The sequence below is a fragment of the Rattus norvegicus genome, chromosome 10, assembly GCF_021556685.1.
Source record: "Rattus norvegicus strain SHRSP/BbbUtx chromosome 10, alternate assembly SHRSP_T2T, whole genome shotgun sequence".
NCBI lineage: Eukaryota > Metazoa > Chordata > Mammalia > Rodentia > Muridae > Rattus > Rattus norvegicus.
In genome coordinates, this window is record NC_141543.1 from 10,343,606 (window position 1) to 10,358,699 (window position 15,094).

General features: G+C 42.2%; 1 protein-coding gene across 2 annotated transcripts in view; it reads left to right on the top strand.

Moving 5' to 3' along the window:
* Positions 1-15,094, top strand: part of Gspt1 (G1 to S phase transition 1) — a 34,782-nt gene that overhangs the window by 5,586 nt on the left and 14,102 nt on the right. Inside the window, exons 2-6 of one of the 2 annotated variants that reach the window (NM_001003978.2) lie at positions 8,320-8,358; positions 8,460-8,501; positions 9,508-9,738; positions 11,585-11,618; positions 13,489-13,566. In NM_001003978.2, coding sequence (NP_001003978.1) covers positions 8,320-8,358; positions 8,460-8,501; positions 9,508-9,738; positions 11,585-11,618; positions 13,489-13,566 — 424 coding nt within the window. The remainder of the gene's footprint in view (positions 1-8,319; positions 8,359-8,459; positions 8,502-9,507; positions 9,739-11,584; positions 11,619-13,488; positions 13,567-15,094) is intronic. The other variant, NM_001429887.1, reaches the window with a different exon arrangement.

Consider the following 15,094-nt stretch of genomic DNA (forward strand, 5'->3'; position numbering starts at 1 on the left):
CACACACACACAGTAATGGCAATAAACAATTTTGAAAATAAAATCTTGCCTAGTAAACAAAAGGCCCTGAGTTAGATTTAGATCCTTGGCACTGTAAGGAGACAATGTCCAAATTCCTCCAGACAGGGAAATGCTGTAGAAAACAAATACAAGTCTCGATTTGCTTTTGTCTGTCAGGGAAGAAATAGCTTAAAGCTGCTAAAAATAGAATTATCTTTCTGGTTGAAGAGAAAGGAATGAAAAAACTTTAAACTTTTGGGGTGAGTTAACATATTAGAATGGAATTTTTTGAAGTGGAATTTTTTGTTCAGATATCCATTCTAGAAGTGTATGTAGGATGCTTGGTAAGGCACTGAAAGGAGGCCCTCGTAGGAGCTTAGTATAGTGAATTACGGTCTTTGAAAGAGTCTAAAAGGAGCCAATTAAGTTTACAGTAGTGGAAGGCTGCAAATGTGCAAAGACGTTCAAAGGATGTGGAGATGGGGGAAGACTCAGGATTCCTCAGTAAATGCTTTCAACCTTGTCACTCCAGTCATTAACAACTAAAGGCATCTGGTTTCTGCCAGGGGTCCTTTATGAATGCCTTGTTTTTGTTCTAAGGCTGGGTGTCACTGCATTTCCTAGGTTGGACTGGATTTCACCTCTTCATGCCTCAGCCTCCCAAGTGGTAGGATTACTTTTAACTTTTCCAGGAATTTGGCAAAGTAGAACATTATTCTTCTTACTACTTGGTTCATTCTCAATTAAACATCATTGGGTTTGGGGACCTAAATGTTTTGTTGTTGTTTTCTGTAGATTTTAAGAAGGTCTGGAGCTTCAGTAGATGTAGTTTGCATATTCATAAATAGCTTTGTTCTAAAGAGGACTCATTACTGCTCCCCATTGTAATTCTTCTCCAAATGGAAAAGAAGCAGTCAGAGTTCTCTAAGCATTGCCATCACTGTAGTTTAGGACTGGTTATGTGTGCTTCTTAAATAGGTACCAACTACATGATTGTCTTTTACTTGAAGGAAAGAAAAAAGCAAGTGTGTTTTACTGAGCACTCTGTGTCTATCTTTGGGTAGTTCATTTCAGTGGTAGGACAATATTTTCTATTTTTGTATATTATTGACACTATCTGAAATGGCTTTGGTATGTATTTTAATATACTTTTGTTTTTGAAGTAGATGAGAGATGAGACATAAATCGTAAATACGACCTTAGGATTACATAAAATGTTGTGGAGTTTTTGTTGTGCTACAGAAAACCATATCAGGTTGATGTGTGGTGTTGCTTTAATGATATACTGAATGTCACAGCTAGAAATGACTCCAGCCAAAGGACAACCTAGTTTTGGATAAAGAACTTGAAGCATAAGCATGCTAAGTGGTGGGTTGGGGATTTAGCTCAGTGGTAGAGCGCTTAGGCCCTGGGTTTGGTCCCCAGCTCTGAAAAAAAGAAAAAAAAAAAAGCATGCTAAGTGGTTGTGTGACTCCTAGAGTTAATGAAACAGTTGACTCTGGAATCTTGATTTGCTAGATGAGCTGATAGTTTAGGTCTCTTTCTACCATGCCATGCTTTTGAACAGTGGAAGAAGGAAATGCCTTAAGTACAGGACTGAAATGCTTGTAGGCTATGGAGCAGTTACTGCAGCTTACCACTTAGCCTTCATAGTACTTTTTAGATGCTTGGATACTACTAACCCGTTTTATAGATGCAGGAGTTTCAGGTTAGAAAAGCTGAACACCTTAGTAAGATTATGCCCACACTAAATGGAGGAGTGGGCTCTGGTTTCAAAGCTTATTTTAATGACAGCAGCTCCTAACCAACAGGAAAGCTCCTTGTAACCAGTTTCCCAAACTGGCCCTTCAGATGTGTTGTTGACACCATCATCTATCTCAGGAGCAGCAGCAGCAGCATGCCAGGCTCGGCTCTAGGTTCAAGAGTTGCCTCTTCTTGGTGTAGATGGCTTTGAACCGCTTCATTGCCTTTATACCTTTGTTCTCTTCCTCCCCTTCTTTCTTCACTGACCTTGAGTCTTTCCCTGGAGTCTCGGGTTCGAGTGATCCGTGCTTGTACTTCACATTCTGACACCTTGGGTCCAGGCGCTTCAGACTGCATTGGTTTGTCTACGGGCTCTTGCTGTGGCAGCCTTGTTGCCCTGAACTCAGCAGGATTTCCAGACCGACCTCAGATTCAGTGATCCTCCTCCTCCTGAGTGAGCACAGGCATGCTACAGTATGTACCTGCCTTTTCATGTTCAGAACATTCGACGTGTTCAAGGCAAACCACTGGCATTTTTATATGCTCAACAGACTTTCTTCTGTTGTCTCCTTACACTGTTTTCCAGTATTGCTTGTGGGAGAAAGAAAGAGATCTCAACATGGAATTTTGGTGAGAGAGTTTGGTCTCCTGGGTGCTTCTGAAAACCTCACTAAGAAAGCTGGCACATTCAAAATGGTTTTTACTGTAGTCAATCGTAGTGAAAATTCAGTGAATCCATGGTGTTGGGGGAGGAAAAGTACAGAAAATCAGTATGAAACTAGGTCTGGAAGTACATGCCTATAGTCCAGGCAGGAAGATTGCCACCAGGGCAAAGCTAGCCTGGGCTACATTGTAAGTTCAAGGTCAATCTGAACTCCAAAGTGAGACCTTATCTTTAAAAAAAAAAAAAAAAAAGGAAGTGAGCCAAGTGTCACCTCAGCTCAGTAGGTCAAAACAAAATAAAGCACTTGCTACATAAACATGACAACCTGAGTTTGACTCCTAGAACCAATGTTAAATCAGGACGTGGTGCTATGTATCCAATGGCAAAATGAGAGGCCAAGACCAAAGAGTCACCCCAAAACTCATGGGCCTGGAGAGCTTGGGGTACATAGTGCAACAGATGCAAGAGAAACCCTGCCCCCAATAACATGCAAGGCAAGAATCAACTCTTAAACACATTGTTCTTTGGTCTCCATGGGTATTGCCACTATAGCATCTGCTTGTGCATTCTCGGTTTTACACATACACATTAGATACACACAAAATCAACCAATTAATACATACATATAGGCAGATTTCTGTGAGCTCAAGGCCAGGCAGAGTTAAGAAAGTTGGGGGTGGAAGAGAGAGAAAGTTAAGTTAATTCATTAAAGATTAAATGTTCTGGTCTGGAGAGATGGCTCAGTGGTTAAGAGCACTGACTTCTTTTCCAGAGGTTCTGAGTTCAGTTCCAGTCAACTACATGGTGACTCACAACCATCTATAATGGGATTTGATGCCCTTTTCTGGTGTCTGAAGAGAGAGAGTAATGGCATATTCACATATATAAAATAAATAAATAGGGCTGGAGAGATGGCTCAGCGGTTAAGAGCACTGACTACTCTTCCAGAGGTCCTGAGTTCAATTCCCAGCAACCACATGGTGGCTCACAAGCATCAGTAAAGAGATCTGATCCCCTCTTCTGGTGTATCTGAAGACAGCTACAGTGTACTTATATATAATAAATGAATAAATCTTAAAAACATAAATAAATTAATCTTTTTAAAAAAAATTAAATGTTCTGGCCGGCTGATGATGATGCACACTTTTAATCTCAGCACTCAGGAGGCAAAGGCAGGCAGATAGATCTCTGAGTTCAAAGATAGCCTGGGCTGCACCCAGAAACCCTGTCTCAGAAAAACCATGCTATACCAAAGCAGTATTAATTTAAATAGCAAATTCATTAAATGTGTGGACTATGAACTTTAATGTGCTTTAATCCAGAACCTCCTGAGTGCAATGTATTGCCATTGAGACACTCACACCCCAGCCCTTTTGGTTGTTGTTTTGGGGGTGGTATATAACTAGCACTATCTTAATTATAAACTGTTTTCACTACCTGGAAAGGAAACCTGTTTTCTTTAAGTGATAAGCACTACTTGCTAGTCCTTTCTTTTCCAGTCTGTATTAGTGAAGTCATACAATATGTAACCCTGGGATTTTTTGTTTGTTTGTTTTTAAGGCACCTTTTTTTGTGTGTAGCCTTGGCTGTCCTCTGTGGACCATACTATCCTCAAACTCAGAGATCCATCTGCCTCTGCCTCCCAAGTGCTGGGCTTAAAGGCCACCCTTCCCTGATGGTTTTTAAATATGGCTTATTTTTTTTGTGTTAAGTCTGACACAAGGTCTTTTAAAAGTCTTGTTACATAGCCTTGGCTGGTCTGGCCATTTTTTTTTATTTTTTTTTTTCTCGGAGCTGGGGACCGAACCCAGGGCCTTCCGCTTGCTAGGCAAGTGCTCTACCACTGAGCTAAATCCCCAACCCCTTTAATTTTGTTTTATTTATTGCATTTATTGGTGGGTGCAGTCCATGGCGTATGTGTGACAATCAGAGGACAACTTTTGGGAGTTGGTCGTCTTCCTTCTGCCATCTGAGTCCTGGGGACTGAACTTAGACAGTGTGGTTGGTGGCAAAAGCCTTTACCCATTGAGCCATCTCACCACCAAGATCTTTCCACAGTTTCTTTAAAGACTTGTTTTTATTTATTTATTTTTAAAGATTTATTTATTTTATATAAGTACACCATAGCTGACTTCAGATACACAAGAAGAGGGCATCAGATCTCATTACAGATGGCTGTGAGCCACCATGTGGTTGCTGGGATTTGAACTCAGAACCTCTGGAAGAGCAGTCGGTGCTCTTAACCACTGAGCCATCTCTCCAGCCCAGACTTGTTTTTATTTTAAACACTTGTATGAGTGTCTGCCTCATGTTCGTATCTGTACTGTGTGTGAGTCTGGTAACACTGAAGACCAGAAACGGGTGTTGGATCCCTAGAACCAAAGCTCTAGGTGGTTGTGAGCTGCTGTGTGGGTGCTGGAAGCTGGACTTAGGTCCTCTGTAAGAGCAGCTTACCTTTGGAGCCATGTTTTCCAGCCCCTTTCCACTTACTTTGTTTTAGGATTTGTGACAATAGATCTAATGTTAGAGCTAGTTCTTTGTTCCTTGTCTTACATAAAATCTGCGTGTGTCCGTGCCTCCTGCACACGTGTTTGTGTACATGTGTATGGAGGGTAGAGGTCAAATGTCTTCCTTGGTTGGTCTCCTGGGGTTTGTTTTTTGAAGATTGGTTTAACTTTATATGCAGTGCCCTACAGTGGGGAGAGGGAACCTGTTGAGCTCACCTCTAGCAGAAAGACAGGGCATCAAGTGAGGGATAGAGTTGCTGCTATCACACAGTCAAAATTCTGACCCATAGTTCTTCCTGTCTGAAAGAAAAGCACAGATGGAAATGGAGAAGATCCTGTAGAAAAGAAGGTCCAGCGACAGGCCCAAAGTGGAATCCAGCTCAAGGGGAGGTCCCAAGACCTGACACCATTACTGAAGCTATGGGGCATTCACAAAAAGGGACCTATCATGACTGCTCTCCAAAAGACCCAACAAGCAGCTGAAAGAGTCAGATGCAGATATGTGCACCCAACCAATGAACAGAAGCTGCTGACCCCTCTGGTTGAATTAGAGAAAAGCTGGAGGAAGCTAAGGAGGAGTGTGACCCTGTAGGAGGATCAGCAGTCTCAAGTAACCTGAACCCCCGAGATCTCTCAGACACCATACACCAGCTGAGATGAGGCCCCCAACACACATACAGCAGAGGACTCCAGGGTCTGGGTTCAGGCAGAGAAGATGCACCTAACCTTCAAGGGACTGGAGGCCCCAGGAGGTTTAGATGTCTGGTGGGTTGGGTAGGGTGGGGGCATCCTTGTGTGGGGGGGATTGGTGGGATGGCTTTGGAGGGGGTGGTATGGGATGTAGAACAGTCAGGGGGTGGACCCGGAGGGAAATAAAATCTAGAGTGTAAACAAATTAAAAAAAGAATTACATAGAATAAATCCTATAGACATTAGTGAAAGAAAAAGATTTGTTTTACTTTATATGTAAGTGTTTTTAACTGTGAACCTGGGGTACAGTGATTCGATTCCCATTCTCATGGGACTAGGGATATGGCTCAGTCTGAAAAACACTTGCTGCTCAAGTCTGAGGGCCTAAGGTCAACCCCATGTGCACACATAGAAAGCTCAGTGTGGTGGCACATGCTGGTAATCCCAGCCATGGGAAGGGCAGAGAATGGGCTTGCTGGTTTAGCCAGTCTAGTCTAATCAGTGAACCCCAGGTTCAGTGAAGAGACCCTGTCTCAAAAAGAAGAGGCTGGAGAGACGGCTCAGTGGCGAAGAGTCTTCCAGAGGACCCAGGTTTGATTGCCTGCAGCCATTTGCTGGCTCACAACCCTCTGTAACCCCAGTTCCAGGAAATCCAGCAGTCACGCATGTGGTGCATATAGGGAACCTTAAAGTCAGCTCAAGACATCCCAAGACCAAATTCTCAGCACAGAAAGATTTATTGCACCAGAGAGTCAGAGTGCAGGGATAAGAGACAAAGACAGGGGGTTGGGAATTTAGCTCAGCCTAGCGAGCGCAAGGCCCTGGGTTCCGTCCCCAGCTCCGGAAAAAAAAAAAAAAAAGAGAGAGAGACAAAGACAGGAGACAGAGGAAGTAGGAAAGGGGGAAAGGAATGAGGAGGAAGGGGAAAGGAGTATTTATCTTAGAGAGGAGGCAGACGTGGCCCACAGGCAAATGGCAGTTTATAGAGGTAAAAAGGGAAACCCCATGTTAGGATGAGGTGTTTTATTTTGACTGGGCATGCTAATTGGGTGAGCCAAAGGGGCTTTTGATTGCTGGACTTCAGGACTTTGTTAGCTGGATCTTGGTGGTCAGCCTCAGGAGGAGGAAATGGCCAAATAGAGGAATGGACCTAGCTAGCTAGCATTAGGAAATGTAGTCTAACGGAGAGGACAAGGGTCCCTTGAGTGCGCATGCATACATGCAGGCAGAGCATTGACCCAGATGCTCTAGGCTTGGTTTTGTCTCCAGTGCTGACAAACAGCAACAGTTGTAGTGGTGATGATGATAAACTGACCGCTCTTTGTCAGGAACAGAGATTATTTTCTTGAGCATTTTGATGGTATTGAAAGTGTATTGTTTGTTTGTTTTTCAAGCACAATCTCATATAACCAGGCTGGCTTTACATTTGCTTATTAGCTGAACTGATCCTTCTGCTTCTGGGATTACAGGCCTGTGCTGCCAAACCCATTTCACTGTGTTGATTCTTTTTCTTTTTTTCGGAGCTGGGGACCGAACCCAGGGCCTTGTGCTCCCTAGGCAAGCGCTCTACCGCTGAGCTAAATCCCCAACCCCTTCACTGTGTTGATTCTTGTAGGTGTTAATATGTCTGGGCAATGGTTTTAAAGATGAAATTTGTAAGTTACAGACTCAATATTTGTTGTCATATGACTTCAAATTCTTAGGAGTGTTTCTGCATCTTGGAAAACCTTTAGCAGTGTCATCTGTGCTTTTGGGGATAAAGAAATGAAACCCACACACTTGGATAGCAGAGTACATCTCTCCTCTGGCTCTACAGGGTTGCCATAAGCAGATTTGCAGTTTGATAATTGCAAACCAACCTGTTGTTTGATCTTTGAGTTCTAGAATAGGACCAAATTGGCTTCATCAGAATCACTTTTTAAAAAATAATAATTTGAGACAGAGTTTCTCTGTGTAGCTCTGTCTGAAAGTCGCTGTTAGCCCGTGGTTGCCTTAAACCCAGAGAGCAGCCTGCCTCTTGCTTTCTGAGTGTTGATCAAATCCCAGCAGGAGTCATCTTTTCTGGACATGTGGATATGTATTCCAGAGGCTTCACATGGTGGCCCTTTCTGTCAGGACTCGGGGATCTGCTACCTTCGCAGCTGCAACCTTCTTGGGTTGGAGGAGGAGGAGTGGAGGAGATGCGCTGCATAACTTCAATCCAGTTAACTTGTGTTAGATTTTTAATATCTGTGTAGGAAAGATTTAGAAATCCTATTTTTAAAACATTTATTTCCATTATTGAAAGCTGGCTGTTGTCTGTAGTTTTTTAATTAATCATTTTGTATAAGTGCAGGTGTGAATATGCTATGGCCTGAGTGTAGAGGCCAGAAGACGGCTCTGTGGAGTTGTCCTTCCATCCTTTTTGAATGCCAGTATTAAAAGTGCATCACCACAGCCTGGCTTCTTCGATGGTTCCGTGGCTCAGGCATTGAACTCGGGTTGTCAGGTGGAGAGCTTTCCCTGCTGAGCCGTCTTGCTGGTACCCAGATTTCTTTTAGTTGTCTGCAGTTGGTAGAGTTCATGAAAGTAGGCTAAACAGAGTTCTGATTTGAAACCCACTTAGCAGCCATTGCTGAGACCTGTGATGTCATTAAATGTCTGCTTTTATTATGTTAAAAGATAAGCAAAGAAGATACAGCTTCATTTCTAATAACACTCATTTTTCTTAACCAGAACCTGTGGAGTCCTCTCAAGAGCAGTCATTGTGTGAAGGTAAGTTTTTAAATGTCTAGCTAAGAAAACATTTGTCTGTGGTATATGTGTAAAATTATATACTTTTTATGAATATGTATTGTTTTAATTTTTTCCTCTAGGTTCAAATTCTACTGTTAGCATGGAACTTTCAGAACCTGTTGGTAAGAATTTCTGACCTTATTAATACAGTAATATGAAACTCTTTCACTCTCCAGATTTAAGATTCAAATGTAAGTGTTCTGATGACTGAAATGTCTGTGCTTAAGTCACACTAATTTTTTGCTATTAGAATTTAGAAGGTATAACAAATTGAGCATTAACACAGTCTTGACAAATTAGTAACTGCAAATGGAACCGAGTAGAGGAGTTCTCGCTAATTTAAAAGGTTATACTTGTTCCTTTGACTTTTTTGTTTCTTTCTTGTGGGGAAAGGTCCCCCCCCCCCCCCCCCGCCCCAGACAGGGTTTTTCTGTTTCCCTGGCTGTCTTGGAACTCCCTGGGTAGACCAGGTTGGCCTGGAACTCAGAGTGCTGGGATGTACACCACCATGCCCAGCTTCTTTGTCATTTCCTGAAACTGAGTGTGTGTAGCCTAGACTAGCAAACTTGGCAAGTTCGCCTTGAACTACCGAACCTATTGCTTCTGCTTGGAGAACACTGGGATTACAGGCACACCCCCATTATGCCAAGCTCTAACATTTCATCAAATATTTTTATCCTTTTAAAAATAACTTTATTACTCTTATAATTTTCCAGTTTCAAAGGTGACTATTAAAGTTAATGCCATATAGTTATTTACATAGAAAATTGGTCTCTTAAATTCTTTCACATTCTTTATTCTAGTTTTTATATTTTCCTTTTCTCCCCATCTGTCAGGACATCTTGACATTGCAATAGCTGGCGTTGGGCGTAATGGCTCTCTTATTTACATGTAGTCTACTCTTAGGAAGTGACACTATGCTAGGAGAGCACAGTATGTCCTGGTATCAGTTCTGGGATGTGGCTATGCGCTGTCAGCACCTAGACCAGCTCGAAAACCTCATCTCTGCCTGTGTCATGGGTGTCAGGAGAGGGACCTAAGTGACTTGTATTTGCTCCTTTAAAGCCTGTGTGGTTAAAATGCAGGCAGGTCATTTTCAAGATAATGAATTAAAATACCTTCCTTCAGTAGAAAATGGAGAGACAGAAATGTCCCCAGAAGAATCATGGGAGCACAAAGAAGAAATAAGTGAAGCCGAGCCAGCAGGTGGTGGTTCCTCAGGAGATGGAAGGCCACCAGAGGAAAGCACCCAAGAAATGATGGAGGAGGAAGAAGAAATACCAAAACCTAAGTCAGTGGTGGCACCACCAGGCGCTCCTAAGAAAGAGCATGTAAATGTAGTGTTCATCGGGCATGTGGGTAAGTTGTCCTCAGAGAACTCACAAGTCATGACCAGAGTTATGGAGACTCAAGAGTGGAGAGCATCCTGTTTAGCTACTTGGAGATGTGAAGTAATCCTCGACTGCAGTAAAGCGCTGTGTGCGTGTGTGTGTGTGTGTGTGTGCGCGCGTGCGTGCGTGCGTGCGTGCCTGCCTGCGTGCCTGCGTGCCTGCGTGCCTGTCTGTGTTTTCTTCGATAGGGTTTCTCTGTAGCCCCAGCCGTCCTGGACTAGATCTGTAGACCAGGTTAGCCTCAGGCTCACAGAACTCTGCCTGCTTTCAGATTTCTGGAGTTAAAGGTGTGTGTCGCCACTGGCTGGTTATTTTTTTGTTGTCTTGTTTTTGAAGTTAAGGTAGAGGAACTATTTTATAGTGGTATAGGGGTTAGAAGAAAATGAGCTTCAGGGTGTATATAAGGAATAGTTAATTAGTCTGTAGTTCACTGGTAATATTCTTGTGTTATCTTTAGTTGATATGTTTCTTTTAGTGGGGTAATTAACATTATTACTATTCAGTTTAATTTTGTATGAAATGAGAAATTGTTAATTTAGAGTAACTTCTGGGTGCTTGTTAAAAACTGATTTAGCCAAAGGAACAAGACCTTATTTTATGTTTTCTGACTGAATCAAGTTATAAGGAAAGTAGTGAATTCTGTACTATCCCTTATCTTGAGACAAGGACTCACTATGCAATTCCGTCTGGCCCTCAACCGAGGCTCTTCCTGTGCTTCAGCCTCCCGAGTATAGGAGGCTGCAGACAGGCCGGCTCAGCATGCTTGACTCCTCCCCTCCCTCCCGTACAGAAGACTATCTCTGAAATCCTCTGAAATCTGAGGGAGTGCCTATTCTGTTTCCTCAGGTGAAAGGAGGAGCACTCATGGCCTGCCATGGAGGTGCATGCCTGTAATCTTGGCATTCAGGAGACTGAGGCAGGAGAATTAGGTTCAAGGTTGACCTGGGCTGTTAACACAATTTCTTTAGCGTATTTTGGTATATTCTAAGGCTGTCTGGGGAATGTGTATTCAGATAATGTGCTGCTAGCTGAAGGTTCACAACAATCTTTTTTAAAAATTATTTCTTCGGGGCTGGAGAGGTGGCTCAGTGGTTAAGAGCACAGACTGGGGCTGGAGAGGTGGCTCAGTGGTTAGGAGCACTGACTGGTCTTCCAGAGGTCCTGAGTTCAAATCCCAGCAACCACATGGTGGCTCACAACCATCTGTAATGAGATCTGATACCCTCTTCTGGTGTGTCTGAAGACAGCTACAGTGTACTTACATATAAATAAGTAAATAAATAAATAAATATTTAAAAAAAAAAAAAAGAGCACAGACTGCTCTTCCAAAAGGTCTGAGTTCAAGTCCCAGCAACCACATGGTGGCTCACAAACTGTCTGTAATAGAATCTGACGCCCTCTTCTGGTGTGTCTGAACTGAAGACAGCTACAGTGTACTCACATACATAAAATAAATAAATTTTTTTTGTTGTTGTTCTTTTGTTTTCGGAGCTGGGGACCGAACCCAGGGCCTTGCACTTCCTAGGCAAGCGCTCTACCACTGAGCTAAATCCCCAACCCCATAAAATAAATAAATCTTAAAAATAATTATTTCTTTTTCATCAGGTAAGTATTTCTCAGTCATCATATTGGGAATCAGCCCCATTTAATACGTGGGAAGGGTCCCTATAATTTAATCCCCAAATTCTATTACACGTTCACTTGCTTTTGCAAGACTAGATTATACCTGATTTAAAAAAATCACTGATGTTGTATTTATATATATTGGCTACTGTTTTTAACCTATGTTCCAATATTTTTGCTGTTCCTTTTAGATGCTGGCAAGTCAACCATTGGAGGACAAATAATGTAAGTCTCTCTTTTACCTAATGATAGAGTTAATTTGACTGAATACATTTCAGGCATTGTTTTAAGTGATCATGTGGCTGTGCAATTACGATAAAATTGGTCACTACCTCAAGTTAGAAATTTTAAGACAAATGTTAAAGTATTTTGTTGTCATTGAATTTTTAATCACTGCCAGACTCATGGAACACTGTGTTTCTGAAAAACTGTTAAAAAAACAAAACAAAAAGTGGGGTGTGTGTGTGTGTGTGTGTGTGTGTGTGTGTGTGTGTGTTTGTGATGTCTACACATGAATATATTGGTGCACACATCTGTGTATCCATACATGTAAAGACCATAGCTGAACACCATGTGTCTTGCTGTTGCTGTCTCTGTACACTGCCTTGAGATGGGTCTCTGACTTAACTGCAGGCCACCTGGCTTCTGGAATCTGCCTGTGTCTGTCCCATCCCACCCCTCAGTGCGGAGCTCACAGCTACAGGAAGCCATGCCCAGCTCTGGGTTTGTGTGTTTTATTTTGAGACAGGGCTATGTGCCACAAATCCATCTTCATGCACCGCTTTCTATGGAGATGTTGGGGTTTGAACGTATTCCTCATGCTTGCAGAACAGGCAAGAATGGCTCATGATCTCCCCGTTCCAGCTTTTTAAAAAAATGTTTTTTCCTCTTCTTTTTGAAAATATTTTAGGTACAATGGTGTATTGCCTGCTGTATGTGTGTGAGGGTGTCAGATTCCCTGGAACTGGAGTTGCAAATGTGAATTGCCATGTGGGTGGTGGGAGTTGAACCCAGACCCTCTGGAAGAGCAGTCGGTGCTTTTAACCACTGAGATTTTGGGGGGGCTGGGGGTAGAGTAGGCATGGCATGTAGTGCCACACACCTTTTAATTAATCCTAGCGTTTGGGAGACAGAAGCTTGTCGTTACAGGCAGGAGTAGCTCCCATGTAGGTGCTGGGTCCTCTGCAAATACTCTTTAAGTGCTGAGCCATCTTTCCAGTCCCTCCTTTTACAGTGTATGTATGGATGGAGTGTTGCCTCTCCTAGGGCTGGAGTGACAGGTGGTTGAGAGCTGCCTGGCGAGAGTGCTGGGAACTGAACTCATGTCTTCAGAAGCACAGCAAAGCCTCCTAACTGCTGAGCATGCTCCAGCCCGACTTTAGTCATTGAAAGAATTTGAACTGGCTATTTCATGTTTTGCAGTTTGGATATGACTGATACTTTCTCGAATTAAGAATATCACAGAAGTTGGGCACTGATGACACACGCCTTTAATCCCAGCACTCGGGAGGCAGAGGCAGGCAGATCTCTGAGTTCAGGGCCAACCATGGTCTACAGAGTGAGTTCCAGGACAAAAAAACCAAAAGAATAAAAGAAAAAGAAATACTGTATTTTATGTCCTGTGGGGAATTGTCAAGAATGTTTTACATATTCAATCTGTTTTATAAAGTACTGACAAAGTGAGCTCAGGATACTTTGGTACTAAGGTACAAACTGTGGGTTCTCATTATGAAGTACCTCTGTTTTTATCTAGTAATTCGAAATGATACACATATTCTTTTTATATTCAAACTAGCTTAGAGACAGTGCATTTACTTTAAAAGTGCCAGGGGTTTGGGCTAGTGAGAAGGAAGGCCTAGTGGGCAAAGGCCTCCAAAGCTGACTGCATGAACTCATTCCCGGGACCTCATGGTAGATGAGGAGGGGTGACTGCCTCATGGACACCATACTTGCACATGCACAAAATAAATAAAAAAAATTCTATTTTTAAGTAGCTGTTTGTCTTGAGTGTAGGGTCCCTTCAAGTGCTCTAACCCCGTCCTTATTTACTGAGTGATTAACCATGCCCTTCTTTTCTGTCTTTAACCATTTTCAGGTATTTGACTGGAATGGTCGACAAAAGAACACTTGAGAAATATGAACGAGAAGCTAAAGAAAAAAACAGAGAAACTTGGTATAGTAAACTTTAATGATACTATGAGTTACTTTCTAAGGAAACATTTTCGCAATCTGTTCAAATACGTATTTCCAGCCAAGCCCAGTGCTGTATGCCTATGGTCCCATTACTCTGGATGTTTGAGGCCAGAAATCTGAGGCCAACCTGGGTAACAATAGTGAGGCCCTGTCGCAGTACAATGATTTTAAACACATTTTTCTGTTTAAAAATTAGATAATAAAGATAAGTTCTTTTTTTCACCTCATACATAGAGACCTGCTCCTGATGGTTTATTAATTTACACAAAGGAAATGTGGGAGTCATTTAAACATCTAGTAGTAAGAGAATTGTTTAATAAATTATAAGTCATCCATTTAATTGAATGATTGTGTAACCATTAAAAGATTATATTGCGGGTTGGGGATTTAGCTCAGTGGTAGAGCGCTTGCCTAGGAAGCGCAAGGCCCTGGGTTCGGTCCCCAGCTCCGAAAAAAAGAACCAAAAAAAAAAAAAAAAGGATTATATTGCTAGGCAGTGAAGGCTCACACCTTTCTTTCTAGCACCTGGGGGACTGAAGCAGGCAGATCTCTGGGAATTCTAGGACAGCCAGGTCTACACAGAGAGATCCTGTCTTAAAACCAAAGGGGGAAAAGAGATTATATTTATAAAATTTAAAATAAACAGAAATGGAACTTAATGTTGCAGTGGCATTTGGAGAGAAAAGAAGTATAATTGTACATAGGATTTGTGATAATAACGCATAGTGTAAATAAGGACTGGAAGGAAATGGGGAGTTAGTGATAGTTATTACCTTTCAGTAGTGTGTGTGTGTGTGTGTGTGTGTGTGTGTGTGTGTGTGTGTGTGTGTGTGTGCGCGCGCGCGCGCAAGCTGTGTAACCTTACTTACTCTGATTTTAAACTTTATGGACCTGGAGTACAGGTCCTAGTAGAGTGATGTCTGGCTGAGAGAGAAGCTTGGGTTCAGTGCCTAGTACTTGAGCAGAGAGAAGGTTGCAGCCCTTACCTCATTGAGACACCTGTGTTCCAGGAAGGACCACAATTCTCTATTTGATTATTGTTGTTACTGAGACAAAAGTCTATGTAGCTCTAGTTGGCCTGGAATTCACTATATAGAGCAGGCTGCTTTGAATTCAGAGATCTACCTGTCTGTGTCCCAAGTGCTGGGATTGAAGGGGTGTCCACCACAACTGGCAAGTGGAAGTAGTCTTAATTAGTATTAGACAAAAAAGATTACACACTATTACCATGGGCTTTGAACCAATTTATATGTAATTAATTCTTACACAGTGAAATAATATCAGTGATTTTAAATTAGTATCCACTGTCCTAACATGATGTGAATGGTGGGCTCATGGGGAAAAATGTGCTTTTGTTTACTGTATTAGGATACAGATAAGACCCACTCTGCCTGGCTTTAGTACTCTTGTTTTTGCAGTGATCATATTCTGTCATATAGTTAGAAAAGGAAGAAAGAACGATTATCTCAGTCTGTGATTTGGGTTTTAAAATTAGTTGTATTATTAAT